This window comes from Tupaia chinensis, unplaced genomic scaffold, assembly GCF_000334495.1.
Source record: "Tupaia chinensis unplaced genomic scaffold, TupChi_1.0 Scaffold000146_1, whole genome shotgun sequence".
Lineage (NCBI taxonomy): Eukaryota > Metazoa > Chordata > Mammalia > Scandentia > Tupaiidae > Tupaia > Tupaia belangeri.
In genome coordinates, this window is record NW_006159616.1 from 8,418,487 (window position 1) to 8,440,633 (window position 22,147).

The 22,147-nt window shown below is 50.4% G+C and overlaps 1 protein-coding gene across 3 annotated transcripts in view; it reads right to left on the reverse strand.

Annotated features, from left to right (window-relative positions):
- FHAD1 (forkhead associated phosphopeptide binding domain 1) overlaps nucleotides 1-22,147 on the reverse strand; it is a 171,516-nt gene that overhangs the window by 12,381 nt on the left and 136,988 nt on the right. For all 3 annotated transcript variants that reach the window (XM_006145267.1, XM_006145268.2, XM_027770619.1), the window contains 9 exons: nucleotides 21,600-21,684; nucleotides 19,081-19,187; nucleotides 16,425-16,584; nucleotides 14,545-14,677; nucleotides 7,428-7,557; nucleotides 6,636-6,763; nucleotides 3,656-3,739; nucleotides 3,031-3,251; nucleotides 2,082-2,247 (listed from right to left, as the gene is read on the reverse strand). In XM_006145267.1, coding sequence (XP_006145329.1) covers nucleotides 2,082-2,247; nucleotides 3,031-3,251; nucleotides 3,656-3,739; nucleotides 6,636-6,763; nucleotides 7,428-7,557; nucleotides 14,545-14,677; nucleotides 16,425-16,584; nucleotides 19,081-19,187; nucleotides 21,600-21,684 — 1,214 coding nt within the window. The remainder of the gene's footprint in view (nucleotides 1-2,081; nucleotides 2,248-3,030; nucleotides 3,252-3,655; nucleotides 3,740-6,635; nucleotides 6,764-7,427; nucleotides 7,558-14,544; nucleotides 14,678-16,424; nucleotides 16,585-19,080; nucleotides 19,188-21,599; nucleotides 21,685-22,147) is intronic.

Consider the following 22,147-nt stretch of genomic DNA (forward strand, 5'->3'; position numbering starts at 1 on the left):
TCTGCCGTGTGCAGCTCCACCACGCTCACAGACCGCGGCCTTGATGTTTAATTCAAGCAGCGAATGCTAGAGATGCCACGTCTGGGGCTCCCTCAGAGCAGGACGGCCGTTTTAGTTTCTGGGGCTGTAAGCTGGGGAGCCTGTGGTCTGGAAGGTTTGCAGGGTAGAGGGCCCGCTTCTGCAAGGGACTCAGCTGGCCAGCACCTCCTGGCTGGGGAGGAAGACACCTTTCTACGGGGAGTGTGGCCTCTTCAGAGTTCACACTCGCACACTCATGCACACAGCACACACACACGTACATTCACATACATGCAAGCATGCAAGCACACACATGTGTGTGAGTGCACACACACAACTCCGAAGTCAGAAAAGTGAACAATGACAAGGAAGAGACTGGGGGCCAGCCCAGGTTAGAGCACAAGAGTTAGGATGAGAGAGACCTGGGGCCCCAGCCCAGTCCTTACCAGCTGCTCTGTGAACTCGAGCAAGTCTCTTAACTCTCTGAGGCTCATTCCCCTGATCCGTAAAACTGGGACGACCAACCAGACAGGGCCAGACAGGGCCATCAGGGGCGTTTACAAACCTGGTCATGGCTGCAAGCACGAACAGAGCCCAGTGCCTGGCCTGGAGATGGCCATGGAGAGGTGGCAGTCACGGTTATTTTCCTTGTTTGAGATCTGCTCTACCTTAGTTAAGAGTTAAGGAAAAGGGAGAGTCTGACTCTATTTAGAAGTCATGGCTCCAGCACCTGACACAGAGTAGACCCAAAGACATGCGTGTGGACTGAGGCGTGGACGGAGAGAGCTGCGAACTGTGAAGACGGGAAAGCCCCTCTGTAGACACGCAGTGGAGACAGGGCTGCAGGGGAGCTTCTGACACTGGATGCTGGTCACACAAACCTTGCTGTGAGGGACACGTCCTGGTAGTAGCCCCTGCTGGGTCCAGGGTAAGACTCCCCAGAGAGACCACTCACACTGACAGCCGGCACATGGAGAACGGCAGCAGCCTCCTGCCTAGTGCCAGGCCTGGTCTGGGCGCTTTGGAGACAGCAAAGGGCAACTTCCTACCTGAAAGCGGGAGCCTGGCTAGCGAGGGATTCCTGCGCGGTGTTTCATCCTAACAACCTACAAGGTGGAGGCTGTTGGCTCCCGTTGACTGACGAGGAAAGCAAGGCTCAGAGAGGTGGAAGAGGCCTGCACCAGTCACAGTTACTAGGAGAGGGAAATTGAACCCAGGACTGATTGACCCTGTACCATGTTACAGATATCAGTAAGTGGCTTCTTTCAGCCGGGTGGCCAGCCTGAGTCTGAAGCCATGCTATCTCCACCTCCACGCTAGGAGGCCAGTCTCCCATCCCCATGCCTTTCCTCTGAGGCTTCTCCTGTATGTCCGCCTGTCCATCCCTTTGGTGGCTTCCCAACTCCCCTTTGCATCTCAGTGTAGGTCTTGTGGCCTTGGGAAGTCTTCGCTGAATCTCTATGCTGGGTTAAGAGCCCTCTCTTGGATCACGTAGCTCTGAGTACCCGCTGACACAATTATTGGCCCACTAAGTCTGCCTGAAGTCAGCTCTTTACCTGCCTCTCCACACTAGATGGATGCTCTTGAAGCATCTCCTCATTCATGGAACCTGTCCATTCACTGGGCCAGTGTCCATCTATCCATCCAACCACCCATTCAACCCATCCATCTGTCCGTCTCCTTATCCATCTAGTCACTCAATATTTATTGGGTATCTACTATGTCCTAGGCATTCAGAATAGTGGACCCATTCCTGGATTTTCAGAGAGCTTATTCACCTATGCATCCTCAGAACCCAGCAGAATTATAAAGAGGTGAATAACAGTCAACGCCTAAAAAATACAGATGAGCATGTCTGTGAGTCTCAGAGATGTTGAAAACTTGCCCACGGTCACACAGTAAGCAGCACTGGTCTCCACTGAGGTCTGTCTGATGCTTAGGCTATTCTGCCATCCTCCTTTGCATCAGTAAATGCCTTCTGGATCCTTCTAAAACCCCCTTTGCCATTTCAAAGGGAGCTGAGGGGCAGCTTCGGGGGTCCTGCCCCGGGAGAGGCTTCTCACCTTCTGCTGCTTGATGGCCCTGCTGACCCTCCTCTCTTGGTGCAGCTGGTGCTCTGTGCGCTCCAGGGCCTCCTTCAGCAGGGCCTTCTCCTCGGCCTCCTTGTAGATGTCGTCCTCCAGCTTTGCCACCTGGGTCTGGTACAGCTGTACCGACACCTTGCTCTGCCTGTGCACACGGGGCAGACAGGCTCTCGATCCCCTTCACCTTTCCCACTCAGTGCCTCTGAAAACACCGCCCTAAGTGCCAACTTCGCGATTCGTTACCAGTAGGGGAGAGTGACAAGGATTTGGGGAGCTGAGGGCAGAGCGAACAGCTCAGCATCTGGGCACGTACAGAGTGTGGTGAAGGATGTGGCCGGCACCTCCCAGCTTCCCAAGGTGGGGGACTGTGACACTGAAAACAGAGCAGAACTTGGGACCAGCCAGGGGCATAATGGTTACTTGCTGGACTCCCACATGTCCGACTGCAGTTCGAGTCCTGGACCTGGTAGCTTGAAACGCAAGCCAGGTGCATGTGTGTGCATGCCCAAAATCCCAAGAGGAGAATGGAGGAGAAGGGGTTGCAGTGTGACCATCCCACTGGGGGGTGATTTCTTGCTTTTTGTTTCTCTGTCTCTCCTGTGAACATACATATAGCAAATATCTTTCTAAAAAAGAAAGAAAGAAAGAAAGAAAGAAAATAGAGCAAAACTATGCAAACTACATGAGTTATGGATCCTAAGTTAGGTTCACAAAAGGGGCAGCTTGTGTGTTTGGAGAGTGTACAGAATGGGGACACCAAGCACCTGTACTTCCACCTTCTCCAGAGGCCTCCCCCCAACACACATGCACTTTGGCTGTTCCACACTCAGGCCTCCCGCGTTCCTAGCCCAGTCCCAGGTGTCTGCACTTGTCTGCGTTTAGCCAGGACCGGGGAGGCCTGGGTCTTTCTATGCAGACAGGGCAATACCTGAGCTGTTCGATGTCTTTCTCGTAGCCTCTCAAGAGCTCCTCTTTCCTCTCCAGCCGGTTCTTGAGCTGGGTGATCTTATCAAATACCAGGTCGAGGTCTCGTTGTCGGAGCAGGTTGACTTTCTCCCTCTCTTTGGGGGAGAGGTGTTTCATGGACACCTGGCCTGACATGTCCTTGATGTTCATCAAGCTCCCGAGCGTCCTGGTCATGTCCATGTACTGCAGGGAAAGTGGGCATGGTGAGGCGGGCCTGGCTGGGGCTGCCCAAGGGAGCAAGCATCAAAATGCTGCTTCATTCATTTTCTGCAACTGCAGAGAACAAATGAATGCTTTGGGAACGAGTGTGCATGGGTGTGTAGCACAACCTCCATTTATGCTATGCCTTTTTGAGAACTGGGGGTGTGTGGGGAATGACGACAGACATAAACAGTCATTCTGCCTACCCAGTCTTTCAAGGAACTCAGTAATTCCTGACCACGCTGGGCTAGGAGATGGATCTTGCAGAGTTATTAGAATAACAAAATAAGTAAGTGAGGTTGAGATTGAGTTACGCTGTCCCGTGATGAACACTGACTGCAGGGGGGCCAGGCTCTGGACAGGAAGGGACGGTGCCGCGTACCTACCAGCTTCTCACTGAGGTCAAGAGCCTCGGCCGCTGACTTCTCGATGGCTGGGCGGGACCCTGCGTTAGAAAGGCCACTCTGAGGCTGAAATAAAAAAGAAGTAACAACTCTCTCTTGGCATTTCATTAGGAATTTCTACAGCCAGAAGCTAAAGCACTGTGTGATCACTGAAGACTAATTCGAGAGACTTGATTTTGATCCCAGTTCCTGGCTGTTCAGGCCGATTCCTCTGCCTTGTACCCGTGTTCCTACTTCAGAGAGTGACTTTCTCTTTGAAATGACACCTTGCTTGTCTCGTTCTTTGATCACTGGTTTTCCCTTTAGAGTGGCAATTCTCAATTGGAGTGATTTTTGTTCCCTTCCTGGGGACACTTGACAGCGTCTGGACATATTTTGGGTTGTCACAATTGAGAATGGGGCATGCCACTGGCCTCTGGTGGGTAGGGGGCAAGGATGCTACTAAACACCCCATAATACACAGGAGAACCCCCATCCTCTAGCATCAATCGTGCTGAGGTTGAGAACCCCTGGCCTACAGGATAGTTCCAAAGAAACTGAGTCTATTGTGCTGTTGGCTCACGCTCCCACTCCTCGTGCCTGGCATGGCACCTGGCACGAACCCGCACAGAATGGACGTGTTTGTTGAATGAATGAGGGTTAAATGAGGTGCAGAAACTGGACTCCCAGAAAAGGTGGCCATTCTCCTCGTGCTGGAACCTGGTGGGTGAGCATCCCTCTCCAGCGACGGTACAGGACGGTGTGCACAGCGGTGTGCTTGCTGACCCTGGTCGACCAGCTGGCTGCCGGAAGCCCCAGATACATGCACGGAAAAGCTACCAGGCTAAGCAAGGAGTCTGGAGAACCAGGAGCGACCATAGCAAATCTCCTTTAAAAAAATGGAGTTTTATGTGCTTGCCATGAGTGTCCCAGGCATGTTTGCTCATTGTTTTGCTAGTACTGCTCTGTAAATCTCCGAGATCAAAGAAAACATCTACAGAAATACAGGCCAAAGTGCCTGAGATAGGCAAGAATGGGCATACTTATCTATCTGTAGGGATGAGAATACAAGAGGGTATTTGAAGATGGCAATAATTGGACCAAGGATGCTACAAAAAGAATCTAAAGGGAGGCTTGTTGTCTCCAGGCCCTTCCCTGTGTCCTCTGCATCATCTCCAGGAGGGCCTGTTTTCCTGATGGTGGTAGGGGTCCCGAGAGGGGGTCACCTAAGGAAGAGTCTGGGCCACAGGGCTCAATCCCAGCACCCCACCTTCTCTGCAGACTAGCAGGTCCCCAGGCTCCATCATCCATTACCTCTGTGACCCTGGGTGTGGTACTTGACCTTCTGAGACCTTAATCTTTCTTATTTGTAAAATGGGGCTGCTGTGAGGATTAACGCTCAAGCCTGGCACAGAGCACACATTCAAAATAAAGGCCAGCTGTTGCTCCCCTTGCACCTTCTCCTCTTTGAATTGAATTCCTGCCAGCCTGGGGAGACTGAGGTCTCAGGAGAGCCGGAAGATCTCCTGCTTGTGGTGTCAGTAGTGGGATTACAGGTCAGGCCCAGGGGAAGGGATCTTGGCTGTAGGCTGGGGCTAGGAGAGCTAGCTGGCCTCCTGGAACTTGTCTTTCCACTCCAGGCTCTAGGTAAGGTCCAGAAAAAATCGGAGAGAGTGTTGTACAGATAGAACCGCCCCCGTGTGGTTTAGATCCAGACATGCTGAAAACACACGCTTAGCGGGCTCCATGACTGACCCCAGCCTGAGATGTCCTTTGTCATGTGAACGTCAAACGCCCAGCCAAACACCATTTAGGGTATGAGGGCATAAATCACTTCTGCAAATGCTGGTAAATAAGGTGGTGTTCCTTTAAGAAGGGAAGGTTTCCTTGAATGATACTATTTAGATAATAGCTAATAATAATAACAACAGCTATCATTTATTAAGTGCTCATTATGAGTCAGGTACTGGTTTAAGCACCTTATGGAATTATCAGCTTTCATTTTTTTCACCATTTAATTTAGCTGGGAGATGAAGCCCTAGAAAGGATACGTGGCTTGCCCACGGCCACAGCTTACAGGGCTGGGGTTTGAACACAGGTTTCCCCAGTTTTCTAAAAAAAAGTGCATTTGGTTATTTCCTCCATGAGCAAGAGAAAGAGAGGGCGATAGAGAGATAGCAATAGCATTCCTAACAGGGTTCCAACACTGCAATCCACCCCAGTCCCCACCCGCTCGGATGGTGCCCACATGCAAGCCTGGCATACAGGGAGGTCTCCAGACATGACCGGGAACCTGGTGGTGCGGGCCAGCCCCGCAGAGCAGTGCATTCCACCGCTGCGCCCGCCTGGCCTGGACACAGGTCACTTCATGGCTCCCTCCTGCTACTTCTTATGTGTTACGTTTTTCAGTTTACAGTGCAATGTGACCTTTAGGGAAACTCATGGCATAACCTTAACAAAAAGGTTGTTGAGGGGCCGGCCGGTGGTGTGGAGGTTAAGGGCACTGGATTCCCACATGGCTGATCGCGGCTTGAGTCACGGACCTGGTGGCCTGCTTTCTCGCTTTCCTTTCTTTCTCTCTCTCTCACTCTGTCCCTCTCTGGTCAAATTAAAGTAAATGAATAACTAACTCAAGTTAAACAAAATAATATATATTTTTTTAAAAAAAAGTCTTTGAATATTTCTGCAAAACGAACACGTGGTAGGAAGAGGGGGCCACTGAGCTTTATGACTGGTCTGGCCCAATGTCAAGACGATGACAAATCACGCTGTGCACAAACAGAAGGCCGCCTTTCTACGCAAACACTGGGCAACTGGTACGGGCAGGGCGCTAACCAGGGAGTACATATGCTGGCCCCTCAGGGCAGGCCTGGCCCCGAACCACTGATAGGCATGGCCAGGCCCAGGCCCACAGCCAGTGCCTGCTCTCGCGCCCACCCTCTTTGCACGTCAGTCACTGCGGAGACAAATTTTCTTTGGTTACCGCTCGGATCTCTATCCTTGAGATAGCTGGCAAATCAGGTTTTGCGTCCAATAATATTTTCTGGACATTTTTTTCCATTCTGAGAGTCTTTAATTCTAGAACTGATTCACTCAGGTGGTCCTTATGATCTATAAAAGAAATAATTTAGACTCAAAAGAAAGCTCACAAAGATGTGATTTCTCGTCATAACCACAGCTAGTATTTACGGGACACTTACCATGGGCTTGTTTTAATGTTCACGCCCTCCCTCGGCAGATGAGGACACTGAGGCCGAGAGAGAGTAAATGACTCACCCAAGGTCATGTGGCTACCATGAGGCTGCAACCATGTGGCATCAGCGCAGAGGCGTGGAGGCTAGTTCTGCCCAACGTCTTTCAGCCACAGGGACGAGGTACGACCTTGAATCTGGCTCCTGAGTGCTAGCCCAGGGCCTTCACAGTTACCTCCAGATCTCGAGTGAGCCCTATCCCCTCTACATGGGTGCGCTAAGAGGTTACCAACATAGATCCCGGGATAGTGTTAGCCGTGACAAAGCCTCCACCCAGCCACAGTGAAATAAGCAAGAGGACACTATGAGGTTCCATGAAATCCTATTTATTTCATTTCAAGGCCTCCACCTGACCCTGGGATCATGGCCTGCCCACCTCTCTTGGTTGCCGTTGTTACCGTATTACAATGTCTTTCAGTTATATGTGATGGGGTTAAAAGAAGGTAGTCCTGGCCAACCAGTCAGTCCCAAAGGGAGCCCTGAGTCCAGGACCCACCGCTCCGACTAGAGGGGAGAGAACTTACTTGACGAGCAGGCCTTCTCCAGTTCTTTAATCCGCGCTCGGAGCTCAGATAAGGCCTTTCTCTGCCGCTGAATGACCTCCTCGTGTCGTGATCCTTTGCACTTGGCTCCTAGATCGCTGAAGGACTGCTCCTGTGGGCACAGGGATGCACAAGCCCAATCAGGGATTGGACTCCTTCTCTCCCATGCATGGTGACATGACTATTTCATGTGCAGGAGAAACCTCATCATTGAGCACTTTCAGAAAATGCTGTAAGGGCTTCCGCAGAGAAGAAATGAAAATGTTTCATCTCAAATATCAAGTCACATCTAGGAAGATTTCCAACTTTCCTACCAATTTAGCATCGCTGTAACATAAGACCCCTTCCACGTTCCCTCTCCATGTTGTGTTGATTTCTTTTCTTTCCTTCTAATCTTTTCTGTCAGGGCTTCCATTTGTTGTGATTCTGGTCTCACTGCTGAACAACCACAGCGAATGCTACTGGGGGGCATTGTGAGATGAGAACACGTGCTTTCTTTGTAACTGTAATGAGGGTGGGTGTCCAGTGTTTGCTAGGGGAAACTGGAGAATCTGGCTCTCGGTTACTCTGGAGCCCGGAAAACTTTCCTCTAAGACATCTCAGCCTCTCTTTCCCATTTTACGAGATGGCAGGTGAAAATGCTAGGAAGAAGAAAATACTGAGGAGAAGAAACCTGAAGCCAAGAAGGCTGATGCACGTGGCAGGGTTAGAAAGGGTGACCCCAAGGCTAAAAAGCCCAAGAAGGGGAAGCCCCATGGCAGCCGAAACCCAGCCTAGTCTGAGGAATCAACAGATACCGACCTGCCTCGTACTCCAGGAAGGCCATGCACAAGGAGAAATTCTCAGCTACTAAACCCGGGATTGAAAAGAAAAAGGAGAAGGTTCTTGCCACTGTCACAAATCCAGTTGGTGGAGACAAGAAGAGTGATACCCAGGTGGTTAAACTTTGCAAAACGTCTCAGTATTATCCTACTGAAGATGTGCCTCGAAAGCGATTGAGCCACAGCAAAAAACCCTTCTGTCAGCACGTGAGAGAGCTGTGAGCCAACGTCACATCCGGGGCCATTCTGTTCACTCTCACTAAATGCCACGGAGGCAAGAGAGTGGTTTTTCTGAAGCAGCTGAGCAGTGACTTTCTGCTTGTGACTGAACCTCTGGTCCTCAGTTGGGTTCTTCTGCTAGAACACACCAGAAATCTGTCATCACCACCTCTAGGAAAATTGATATTAGCAGAGTAAAATCCCCAAACACTTCACTGATGCTTACTTCAGAAAAAGAAGTTGTGGAAGCCCAGACACCAGAAAGGTGAGATCTTCGACACAGAGGAGAAATATGAGATTACAGGGCAGTGCAAGGTTGACCAGAAAGCTGTGGACTCACAAATTTTACTGAAATCAAAGCTATTCCTTGGGACCAGCAGTGGCATAATGGCTATGTCACTGGAGTACCATGTAGTCAACCATGGTTTGAGTCCCAGACCTGGTAGCTTAAACTCAAGCCAGGAGCGTGTGCGTGTGTGCCCAAGATCCCGAGAGAAGAATGGAGGAGATGGGATTGCAGTGTGACCATCCCCCCTGGGGGGGGGTGACTTCTTGCTTTCTGTCTCTATGTCTCTCTCTGTCTTTCTGACAAGTGCATGTGCTCTATAACAAAAATCTCTCCAAAAAATAGCTGTTCCTCAGCTCCAGGGTTACCTGTGATCCATGTTTGCCCTTAAAAATGGAATTTCTCCACACACAAATTGGTGTTCTAAATTTCTTGTCAAGAACCTAATAACTGATACACACCCGTGCGTGCACACACACACACACACACACACACACACACACACAGATTTCTAAGCCTCTCCAATAGCACTGTCCAACAGAACTTTCTGTGATGATGGAAATATTCTATGCCTGCACCATCCAATATGGTGGCCACACCTTGGACAGCTCCCAGGGCTAGAGGGGCACACTAAGGGCACACACAAGGAAAGTATTGTTCATCTTGTAAGATCATATGCTTTTTTAAGATTTGGAAGAATGCAGGGCTCTTTCTTCCAGAAAAATTCATGAACACATAAAAATTTGTATCCAACTTCTAGAGGTTCAAGGGCCCCCTGAAGTTCGGTCATGGACTCCGAGTTACACAATGCTCCCCTAGGGCACGCAGTTCCTTCCTCGCTTCCTTCCTCCTTCCTCCCTCCCTCCTTCCCTTCTTCCCTTCTTCCCTTCTTCCCTTCTTCCCTTCTTCCCTTCCTCCCTTCCTTCTCCTTCCTCCTTCCCTTCCTCCCTTCCTTTCACACAGATTTTGCTCAGCTGAATACTCTGTGTCAAGCTCTGAAGAGGCAGCAGTGACTAAAGCCAGCAATGTCCCTATTGCCATGGGTTGTGCACCCTAATGTGGGGACCAACCAGAAGACGACAAGCAGGGAATGTGCAGTGACAGTGGTACATGACAAGGAGAAGCTGGGGTGGGAAGCGGTGCTGGGAACCATGTTCAGTTGTTGACAGAGCTGCCAGGGGAAGGGCTCTGTGAAACTGGCAAGAAAAGGAAGAAATTAACAATCTGGTTCTTTTATGATCATTTTAAAAATAATGATTTTGGTTCACATCATATATATATATACACACACACGCAGACACATACATATATATGAGATTATATATAATATGACATGCACCAAAACTATTTTTAAAAATTATGATTCTTTATCATCTATCAATTTTCATCTATCCTGTCAATTATTATCTGTCATCTATTTGCCAATGATCTATCATCTATCACCTATCTGTCAATGCCTTAGCGTCTGTCAATTATCTGTCAATTTTCTATCATCTCTCTGTCAATGATCTATCACCTATCTACCTGTCTGCCTGCCTGTCTATCACCTATCCACTGACTACATGCTAGACACTATTCTAAGCACGGGGACAAGACTGGGGTCCAGGCAGACAAGCTCCTGCTCCGTGGAGCTCATTTCTATGGGGCAGTTATCAAGCTAGCAGACAGCCACATACATACTCTCGTTCTAGAGCGTTACAAATGCCACCAGAAAAACAAAGCAAGGAGAAGACACACTCGTCTGTCCTTCGGATGGCTCACGTGCTTACTAAAGACCTGTACCACACGTTGCAGGCCCCACACTGGCTGTGCTGGTCACCAGAGGTGCGAGGCCCCTGGCCACCTTCGAGAACTGAACAGAGCCGTCTGAGGCCCTCCTGGGACTGTCCCTCTCACCCTGCCACTTGCCCCTTCACTTCCTCTATATTTCTTTCTTCTCTGACCACTTGATCAAAAGAGAGCCTCCCGCCCCCACCCCACAATTGCTCTGCCCTGAATCCTGCTGTCTGGTTCCTCGGAGCATGTATTCCCACTGGGGCCCTTACTCAATCTTGACCTACTTCTGTCTCGCCCCTCCCAGAACGGAGGCTCCGTGAGAACAAATCCTGGTCTCTGCAGACTGTGGTATCCCCCAGGGCCTAGTACTGTACCTGGGCACAGCAAGTACTCAATAAATATAAGGCCTGAAGGCTGGCCCTACAGCCTGCTGGTTATGGGAGCCAGATCTCACAGAGCTGACAGCAGTTCAAATCCTGGCCCCGACAGCTTGAAAAACACACTGGGCACAGGTGTTTGTAGGCCTAAAATTCCAACAGTGGAGAAATGGAAGAGGAATAGTTGTGACAGGACCATGCCCTACGGGAGGGTGCTTTCTCTCTCTTCCCTTCTCCCTGTCTTTCTCTGGGGAGAACATGAGACCTCTGTCGATTAAAATAATGAACCCCAAATGAATTGATGTCAGAGATAGGAGTTGTAAGGCGTTCGTCCCAGCTTTCCAGCTAGGATCAGGGCTCAGTAGCTGAGAGACAGGGCTGCTCCACCCCCAGCTGCACTTAGTAGGACCTCACTTGTCTGCCGACAAGCTGCATGACTGGCTCACTTACTGGCTTCTGATCTCATTCACCTCTTTGAGGCTGTATGCTTGTCCTTGGGGGTAAGCTAGCTGAGATGTTCCTTCCCTCTCTCTCTGAATAGGAGAGGGCGGGGACACTGAAATTCGGGGGCCGAGGTAGCCACAGCAGTGAGGTTTTCTTGGCCCGAAGAGCACGCTGGAGCTCCATGTGAGCCTTCCTCAGGACTCTTCTGGGAACTGACTTATTTAGAGAGGATGGAGATTCTTTCTCATACAACCCCAAAGCCCTCTGACCCACTCTGGCTTAGAGAACAGGAAGTCGCCCGAGTAAGGAAAACCATTCCAAGAAGGAACAAATGCTTGCTGCCTTTTATCTTGCAGCCTCCCTCCTCCATCCTTAATTAACCCCACATCTTTTTTCTTTCTTTTTTTTTTTTTTGAGAGGTTTTTGCTCTAGGGCGCGTGTGCTCACCAGACAGACAGAAAGAGACAGAGAGATAGAAAGCAAGAAATCACCCCCCCAGAGGGGATGGTCACGCCGCAATCCCTTCTCCTCCATTCTCCTCTCGGGATCTTGGGCACGCACGCACATGCGCCCTGCGTGAGTTGAAGCCACGGGGTCTGTGACTTGAACTGCGCTCGACTACGTGGGAGTTCAGCGACATAGCCATTACACTAACTGCTGGTCCCAATCCCACATCTTAATAGGAACTGAAAATCACAGGCGTCTCAGTTTGACAAGCTATCCCAACACATTTACCCAGAGTCCAAGCGAGCTGGCAGGGCCAGACCCTGTGCATTTACCATGGCCGCTGGACAGGGCCTCTCCTACAGCAGATGCTCAGCAGTTGAACGAGGGAGTGGACATGGGTCAGGGCCTGCTCTGAGAGCGTGGGCCACCCATGGGAGTGACACATGCTCCCTGCCCTGTGGAGCTTGTTGCCGCAAAGACCGGATGCAGCACCCCGCCCCACCCGTCGCCCTGAGCAACAAGGAGGCACTTCTGTGAAAGTGCTCCGGACAGCAGTCGGTGCCAAGGACAGCCGGCTGGACCTTGGGCCCTTTCGCTCAGGCTGCTGAGGCCCTGGCTCTCTGCTTTCTGGCAGGGGAAGTGCATCTCTGAGGAAGCAGGAAGGCCAGCTGACACGCTGGCCCGGATTCCGAGTGAAAAGCCAAAGCCTCTTATTGGAATGCCCTGCTCTCTAGTTCCAGGAAGCCAAGGGGGAAGGCTATCCCTGGACTCCAGGGAACCCGGGCCTCGAGGAACCACTGCACCCCACCATCAGCCAACTGAGGTTGGTGGGGAGTGTCACACCCCAGCCTCAGGGGCAGAGGTGAGCACCACTTCCAGGATGGCCTGGCCAACGAAGGCCGTTTTCATTCAAAGACTCACTCCCTGTCTGATGCACAGCTGGGACCGCCAGGCCCGCAAAGGCTTCTGGGCAGGCACACAGAGGGAACATACCTGGAGACAGCCATGGAGATGAACTGTATGGCTCTTTGGGAAGGCAGTCTGGCCTGTCAAGTACGATGAAGGAAGTCCGTGGATCCAGTAATTTCCTATCTAATATTTGCTTTATGTAAGTAAATGGATATGGACTACAGCACTGTATGAAAGGAGACCCAACCTAAACCCACTGCTAGGGGACTTCTGATTGAGCAAAAGGGGCAAAGGGATGCTGTACAGCTATTAAAAAATGAGGCAGGGGAACCAGCAGTTAGCGTAATGGCTATGTCGCTGGACTCCCACGTAGTCGACCGCAGTTCGTGTCCCGGACCCAGTGGCTTAAAACTCACGCTGGGCATGTGTGCGTGGGTGCCCAAGATCCCGAGAGGAGAATGGAGGAGAAGGGATTGCGGTGTGGCCATCCCCCCTGGGGGGTGATTTCTCGCTTTCTGTCTCTATGTCTCTCTGTCTGTCTGGCGAGCGCACGCGCCCTTTAGCGAAAAAAACCTCTCCAAAAAAAAAAGAGGCAGAGCCAACTTCAGAGTGCAGAGATTAAGTGACATAAATTGGGCACTGGATCCTACGTCGCCAGCCACGGTTCGAATCCTAGCTCTGGTGGCTTGAAAAACACTGTGTGTGTGTGTGTGTGTGTGTGTGTGTGTGTGTGTGTGCCACAGGGCCCCAAATCTGATGAGCTGGAGAAATGGAAGAAAAAGGACTGTGGAGTGACTATGTTCTATTGGGGGGTGCTTTCTCTCTCTCTCTGACAAGTGCATGTACTCTCTGGCAATAAGAAAAAAAAATTAAAAAGTGAGGCAGATCTCTATACACTTAGTTAAAAGATGCCTATTAGTATCATGTGAAAAAAGCAAGTTGTAGAATATATAAAAAAAAGATCTGTTGAGTAAGTATCTGCATGTATAGATTTGTGTGTGTACAAATAAAATTTAGTTTTCAACCACTCCATATATGGGGCCTGTCATTACTCCCAGACAAGGGAACTGTTGTACAGAGACCCCTCGGGGGCCACAGAGTTTCTAAGTGGAGGGGCTGGGATTGGAACCCAGACAGCGTGAACGCAAGCCTGACCTTCAAGCGCTGCACCTTCACGCCTGGATGAGGAAACTGGCCTCTGTGGGAAAAGCTCTGACGCACGCGCGTCGCCACGCCGGCAGCTGTGATCTCCAGTGACCGCGATCCAAGAGGCCGGGCCTGTGGCTCACCCTATGTATTCCGCATACACAAGGAACGGGAGGGGGCGTCAGAAAGCTCATGGAAACGTGCATGACGAAAGCTGCTGGGGGTGAGACGGGCGCCAGAGCTGAACGAGCCGACGGGTATGAACCACCAGTCCAAGAATCTGTTTAAAGTTCAGACTGTTAACAGTGACAAATAAAAAGTCCTATTTGTGACAGTGTCCATCTGAACATTCTTTTCAAATAACCTGAAAGCTTGGTGAATCAGATACTCTGGTTTAATAATGAAGTTTTTTGACTTGTGCATGAGTTTTATTAAATCGTTGAAAAGTGGGGGGGGGGGAAGGAAAGAAAAACTTAGGCATGAGCTTCAAAATTAGTTTGTACCAAAATAAACTTGCACTTTAATTCCATTTTTTAAATGTGAACTTTTTGGGGTATCCTCACCTCATATGCTTGGAACTTATGATAAAAGTATTTTCAAAAAGGCAGAAAGCCACCACTGGGCTCTTCCTCGGCACGTCCTCCCAGATGCCCAGGAAGTGGGTGGGCACTCACCTCTTGGCTGCTTGAGAAAACATCCGCGTGCACTGGCTCTATCTGCACAGAGATGTCACACATCTGGGCCTTATTTCCAAGCTTCTGTTCCTTTTCTGTGCTCAGCTGGAGTTTGTATTTCTCTTGGGAAACCCTAGGGCAGAGAGGAGTTGTCACTGGGCAGAGGGATGGCATGAGATTCCAGAAACCACAAATGACTGCTGTGCCCACCGGCGCCAGGAAACAGAGACCTATTTTTATAGGCAACTGAATTCTTTGAGGCTTCAAGTCCTCTCCCCCCAGATTTCTAGAGGATTTAGTTGCTGGAACTTATAAAAGCACAGCCAGGGCAGAGGGCCACTACAGTCCCTTCCTGCACGGGTCTGTGGACACCTGCTGCGGCATTTACAGGGACATTTGCTGCATGTCTCCTGTTTCCAACACTTTGGGTGTGCTAATCCTTGCACTTCTCATAACAATCCCACAGGTAGGGACTCTCCTCGCCCCATTTTACAGACAATTAAGGGGTAGACAGCAGTGTGTCTGTGGTCACCCAGCTAAGTGGACGCATTTGGCTTTGAAACAAGGCAACTAGACTATCTACCCTGTATTTTTTTTTTTCTAGAAGCAATGACTTTTATGTGCTCTAGGGCACACATGCTCATTGGAGAGAGAGAGAGAGAGAGAGAGAGAGAGAGAGAGAGAGAGAGAGAGAAAGAAAGCATCCACCTTCCCTAGGGGGGATGGTCACGGTGCAATCCCTTCTCCTCCATTCTCCTCCTGGGATTCTGGGCACACACACACATGCGTGTGTGTCAAGCCGCTGGGTCTGGGACTCAGACTGTGGAGTCGGCCATGTGGGATCCAGCTGCCTCAACCCCCACACCTGGCTGAGCCTGGAAGCTGCTTTTTAAGCCACAATGTGAATGTGCCTGGTCTTGAGCTGGAGTCACGCAAAACTACAAGATATATGTAAAACATTGATTGTCCTCAAACATTTTTAGTGAAAGCGTTACTTATGTTAAAATGTGGATAAGCTATGGACAAAAATTAAAATTCACATGTATTTATTTTTAGATTAACCATGGGACAATGACAATATTTTTGGTTGACAGGAAAGTCATGACCCATTTTTGCTGGAAAAAAAACATAGAAAAATACATCATGGCTTTCTTAATGATCTAATATTTATTTATATTTGTCTTTTTTAAAAATAAAGAATACTTTATAGTTATTATAATTATTTTTAAAATTTGCTACAGGACACACATGGTGCCCAGAGCGAGAGGGAGAGACAGAGAGAGAGACAGAGAGAGAGAAAGTGAGAAAACAAGCCACCAGGTCCAGTTGGCCATATGGGAGTCCAGCATCTCATGCCACCTGCTGGCCCTATATTTGTCTTTGTGTATTATATTTATTTGCCCCCAGGATCTTCCGTAAATATTCAGTCCCCTACACTGGGCAATGTGTGGGAGGGCATTTGCAGGCCAGGTCTGCACAGACTCTGTCCCCGTGGGGAAGGCAGATGATTAAACCGGCAACTGTAGTCTGGCTATATGACAAGTGGTTGTGTTTGGTGACAGTAAGGGAAGGCTTCCTGGAAGAAGTGGCATTTAAGCTGAGACTGACCATCTGGAATATTGGGCAGGAGTGTGTGAGATGCACAGAACTAAGCATATCTCTGTTTTAACTGATGGGGCTGTGAAGCACTGAAACGGGTATCATTCATTCACCAACTCCTCAGCCAGAATTTACTGAAGCCTCTGTTTGCACAAGGCTTCCGTGGCACCCCACATGCCGTGCAGACCCCTCCTGTGTCATGCAGACACCCCCCAACTCCATGCAGACCACTCCCACCCCACGCAGACCCCTCCCACCCCACGCAGACCCCTCCCACGCACCGGAGCGCCTCCTTGAGGACCCTCAGCTCCCTGTCCTTCTTTTCTACCAGGCCGTGCGTCTGCGCCATCTTCTCCTTGAGTGCCCTCAGCTCACTGCTCTGCTGCTGGACCAGCGCCATGCTCCGCTCCAGCTCTATCTTCTGCTTTTCGTTAAGCTCCCCTGGAGGAGGGACGTGAAAGGTGAGGGGCCCCTTGCCTCAGGCCTCGGTTAGGGCCACAGCAGACCTGCGAGGCCTCCAGCAGCTACGAAATCTGCCCTCCAGGAGTTCTCAGGGGGCTCAGCAATGGCAAGGAAGTCTGCTGTGCCTGAGCGAGTGACAGCAATAGCGCACGCTGTCACCTTCCAGTGGGTGCCAACTCTGTGCGGCCCTGTGCGCTTTTGCTTATCCCAGCCTTGCAGCCGCAGGGCTGTGAGGGCCCCACCCGGGTCCCTTTGGCATTTAGGGCATCTGGCTGACCTTCAGCTGCCTGCTTCTGCATCTTGCCTGAGGGCACGTGAAAGCCTCCGGCACCTCCTCTGCTTAGGCACAGGTGCCTCAACCTCCCCCACAATGACTGGTGCAGGCACAGTTCACGCCCCAGCTCCCTCCCCTAGGTGGGGCAGCCTGGAGACATATGCCTTACTCGTTCCCAGCACTCCCCAGCAGAATTAAGCTCTGGATGCCCACTGTGCCCACCTGATTGCTAACATGCCTCGTTTCCTTCCTCCCCCTTCCTGTCTCACTCCCTACTCCATCGTTGTTTCCTGGGATTACCTCTCAAATAGATTGCACACAGTGGAATTCTGGTCTCACCTTCTGCTTCTGGCGGAACCCAGATCAAGACACTGAATAACCTTGGACCTCCTAGCAACCCTACAAAGTAGTTGCTACGTGTTAATGTCCCCACTTCACGGATGCAGACACTGAGGCTCCAGGAGGTAAAGGGACTGCTGTAAGGTCTCACAACTGGCTGAGCAGATCTGGGATGGGCCCCAGTGTTTCTGATTCCAGAACTAGACATCGCGGCCTCTGTACTGCACTTTCTTTTTTTTTTTTTGAGAGGTTTTCGCTATAGGGCGCGTGTGCTCGCCAGACAGACAGAGAGAGACAGAGAGACAGAAAGCGAGAAATCATCCCCCAGGGGGGATGGCCACGCCGCAATCCCTTCTCCTCCGTTCTCCTCTCGGGATCTTGGGCACGCACGCACACGCGCCTGGCATGAGTTTAAGCCACTGGGTCCAGGACTCGAACCATGGTCGACTACGTGGGAGTCCAGTGACATAGCCATTACGCTAACTGCTGGTCCCTGTACTGCACTTTCTCACCCCGTACTATGGAAAATCAGCCATCAGTGCCTTGGGGTGTTATTAGGAGTGGCTGCAGGGAGCAAATCCCACCGAAGGCCTTGGATGTGCAGGGTTTGAGATGAGCACTAAACAAGTGCTCATCTCTCTCCCTCACTCCCTCAGTCAGAGCTCACAATTCCTGCCTGCCCATGCCTTTGGGCTCAGCAGAGACTAGGAATGGGAGAGAAGACAGCTCTAAGAAGGAAGAAGGGCAGCAGAAATACAAGGACAGGGGCCAGCAGATGGCACAATGCTTATGTCGCTGGACTCCCATGTAGTGAACCACGGTTTGAATCCCAGACCCGGTGGCTTAAAACTTATGCCGGGCGCGTGTGCGTGGGTGCCCAAGATCCCAAGGGGAGACTGGAGCAGAAGAAGTTGCTGCGTGGCCATCCCCCCGGGGGGTGATTTCTTACTTTCTGTCTCTCTTTCTGTCTCTCTGGAGAGTGTACTTGCCCTTATAGCAAAAATCTCTCTCAATAAAACAAAATAAAACAAGACAGAAATACAAGGACAGAGGGAAGAGGAGCAAAGTGGGCACAGAAGCCAGAGCTGTTTGTGTCTGTCCGGGAGCACATGGAGCGCAGAGTTATTCCAGCCCACCCTAGCTGGTCCTGACATCCACGTCAGCCCTAGAAAGGTGGTGTGGTGTCTCTGTCTCACATCAAAGGAAGAGGAGGGCTGGAGAGGCCTCCCAGAGCTGGGTCCCAAGGTTAGTAAGTAAATGCTGGGGTCCATGCAAACTGGCCTGTCCAGGGGGCCCTGCCATCGGCCTTCAGGGGAGGCAAATCCTCTGTGATAACAGAAAACTCTCCTCCAAAAAAACCATTGCATTTCGATGCAGAGGTTCCAAGTCCTCTGGAGAGTGGGGCCCGTGGGTGGCGTTGGTGAGTGAGGATTACCAACATAACATAGAGCTTCTGCTGACCCTGAACAGCACAGGAAAACAGGCTGACCGGAGTTTTTATTTGTTTGTTTGTTTGTTTTAATTGCCAGAGGGTTAATGCTAGAAAGACAGAGATAGGGGCGAGATCAGAGAGATATGGAGAGATAGGCGGCATTCCCCCAATGGGAATGTGGTCACGCCACAACCCCGCCTTCATTTCTCTATCCTGTCGGGATTTTGGACACACGCACACAGGCCTGACATGTTTTCAAGTCACTAAGGACTGAGATGCAAACTGCCAATAGCCATGTGAGATTTGGCTTTCTTAACCACTAGGCCATAGGGCCAGCCCTGCCTGGAGACGTTCATGCAAGGTTTTCAACCCCTAAGCCTCATTTGCTTTCTGGGTCAGGATGTTAAGAGACACAGGAAATTGTTCAAACCTCTCAAGTCTGACATGCGGCCGTGGGCTTCATTCAGGTCTTTCCTTAACCTCATGATGACCTCCTGCTGAGACAGGATTTCCTTCTGAGCAGCAAGTAAGTCGTCTCTGAAATTCACAAAAGTAGCTAAAGTCAGTTCAACTCAGTGTCTTCCGCTCAAGCATGAATGCATATGCTTATGGGTTTTTTTTATCTTTGATGCAAGGAGGGAAAACTATTGTCAGGGTCTCAAGGACTCTTTGGGGATGAGGTAGATAATGTGGCTTCTGTCTCTCCACCAGCTTGTTTGAGTTCCTGGTGGAGAGAGGCAGGTGGGACTTGAATGAATGGCGTTCATGGGCAGGCTGGTGGAAGTGTGTGCTTCTGGGCCCAGCTAACGAGGGAGACAAGGGTGGTGAGGGACAGACAGCTCCTCCTTGCCCTTGGCCCAGAGCAGGTCACCTCTGGCTCCATGAGGCTCAGCATGGTTGATGGGAGGATGGAAGGGCCAGCAGAGTGGTGATCCACAGCAAGGGTGCCAGTGGTAAGGACAGAGTGAGGCGCTCGTTGATCTCAGGATGGGGATTAGACTGGACACATTTCTGAGCAAGTGCGAGAGACCTCAGCCTTGGGGGAAGACATTTTTGTGTGCTTATGCTGAGGGAGCAGGAAGCCCTGCGCTCTTGCCCATTCAGAAGGGTGTTAAGAACCTCAGTCTTTGGGTAGCTATGGACGTCACTTAATTTGAGCTCACAGGCTTTTGAAATCCAAGATTTAAAAAATATAGACTTGAAGGTAGGGCATATGTTTATTATGAAATAAAGCAAAATACTGGCAGGTTGCATGTCAAAAAAAAAAAGATTGGTGATGATTAGAATGAAAATAACTATAGATAAGGGGACTTCAGAAAAGTCATGGAAGGGCCAGCAGGTGGTGTGGAGGTTAAGGCAGCTGGATCCCAAATGGCTGACACTTTGAGGTTCGAGTCTCAGACCCAGCAGCTTGAAAAACACACTAGGTACGTGTACATACGTGCCCAAAATCCTGAGAGGAAAACAGAGAAGGGGTTGTGGCATGGCCTTTCCCTCTGGGGGGTGATTTTTCTCTTTCTTTTTCTATCTCTCCCTGTACCTTATAGCAAAAACAAAAACAAAAACAAAAACAGGCTCATGGAAAATGCATATTAGGAAAAAATTTTTTTTTAATTTTGCATCGAAATAAGCTTGTACTTTAATTCCATTTTCCATGAGTTTTTTGAAGTCCCCTTATATACCTGTATATGCATGTACTTACATATATGTTCTGTGTGCGAGTGCATGCGTGTGCATGAGCACGAGTGTGTGTGTATGTGTGTGTGTGTGTGCGTGTGTGTCCTTAGCTTACTCTTCCAAAATGAGGATGAGACTTTAGAACTCAGTGTATCCCAAGCAAATGAGGAGCAGAGGTGAGCAATGTGGGTGCAGTCTTCTCTAAGCCATGCTGCTGTTGCCTTTGGCGAGGTTTCACCAGGAGGAGGAGGCAGCTAGGAACTTTTCGGAGTGTGGATGCTGAGCATCTCTGTCTTTTCTGGGTAAAAATCTTGTGACGTTAGACTTTGGCACCTGGGATTTGGTGCAAAGATTGGGCTGTAGGCTTGTTCCTTTGCGAAGCTTCCTGAACACTTTCTCTGCATCACCGAAGCACCCCGGTTACGTGCTGCTTTGAAGCACTTCCTGGCTCTTTCTCACCTGCATGGTTTGCTTCTCTGAGATTTGTCGGTTCCTTGAGGATCAACTTACGGACTCGTTGACCTCAGGTTGGGAGAGCTCAGGTGATTTATTTGAGATTGTTTGGCCCAGTCTCTTCACTGCTGTTTCTGGGAGCTCTCTCCACTGAGTGGCTTCCACTGTCTGCCACCTCCACTTTCTGCTCCATACCTAGCGGTGGGCCTGCCTCCGGAAGGCACGTGGGCAGAAGCCCTAACAGTAGTGTTAGCCAGCATTTACCGAGCGCCGGGCCTGTCTATCCTCATTTCACAAATAAGGAAGCTATGGCCCAGCGAGGTGGTGAGACTTGTCCAGGGTCGCACGATTAGCAAGTACTCCTTGGGCCTCTCAATGACACCATCCTGTCTTTGTTTTATTTTTTTGCTGGAGAGCACTGTGCTCATCAGAGAGAGAAGGGGAGGAGACAGCACCCCACCCCTGCCGTGGGAAATGGTCACACCACAGTCCCTTCTCCTTCACTTTTCTCTCCTTTTGGGATTCTGGGTATGCACGCACACCCACTCAGTGTGTTTTTCAAGCCACCAGGTCCAGGATTCAAACCATGTTACCAGCCATGTGGGATCCAGCCACCTTAACTACCATACCACTGACTGGCCCAGACACCATCCTGTCTTGCGAAGGGAATTGAGTAACTTGAGCAACACCGAGAAGACCCCAGACTCAATTCCTTTTCTCAGGTTCTGATGACGTGGCCAGAGGCGGGGGCCTACGCTGGTCTGTCCTTGCTCACATGGCCCAGGGACGGTGGTCTAGTGCTCACACACCAGTACTCACATCAAGTGGTCACACGCCAGCTCTTTGGCATTGTTCTTGGGTAGAGGTGCCACTGGAGGGTCTTGTGGAATTTCCTCCTTCTGAGCTGTCGCAAAGAGACACACTGACATTAATTATGACGTCCTCCGGCAACGGGTGACATCCTTTCTTCTGCTTATAAATACGCCTGCGTCTTTCACTATTATAAACCCGCCCTGGACCCTGCAGTCATGACACCCACCCTGAATCTGTGTCACACCTGGGGAGCTCGCTCCATGAAAGAGGGGAAAGCGAAAAGCTTGTGGGGAAAATAGAATTATAGTACGGATTTAATTTGGTGTCATAAAGTTGAAATCCTTGCGTAGCTTTTAATAACAAGCATTTTCCATGAACATTTTGAAGAGCTCCCCCCAACCTCATATGAGACCACGAAACCTTTCCAGCTTCTCCCTAGGCAGGGATTGACAACGCCACGAACAGACCAGGAAACAGGCGCTGGGCTGACGGCGCCCGCTGGAGACCACGCACCCGGCTGGGGAGACCTGCAGCGTTAGCGGCTGGGGGGGGGG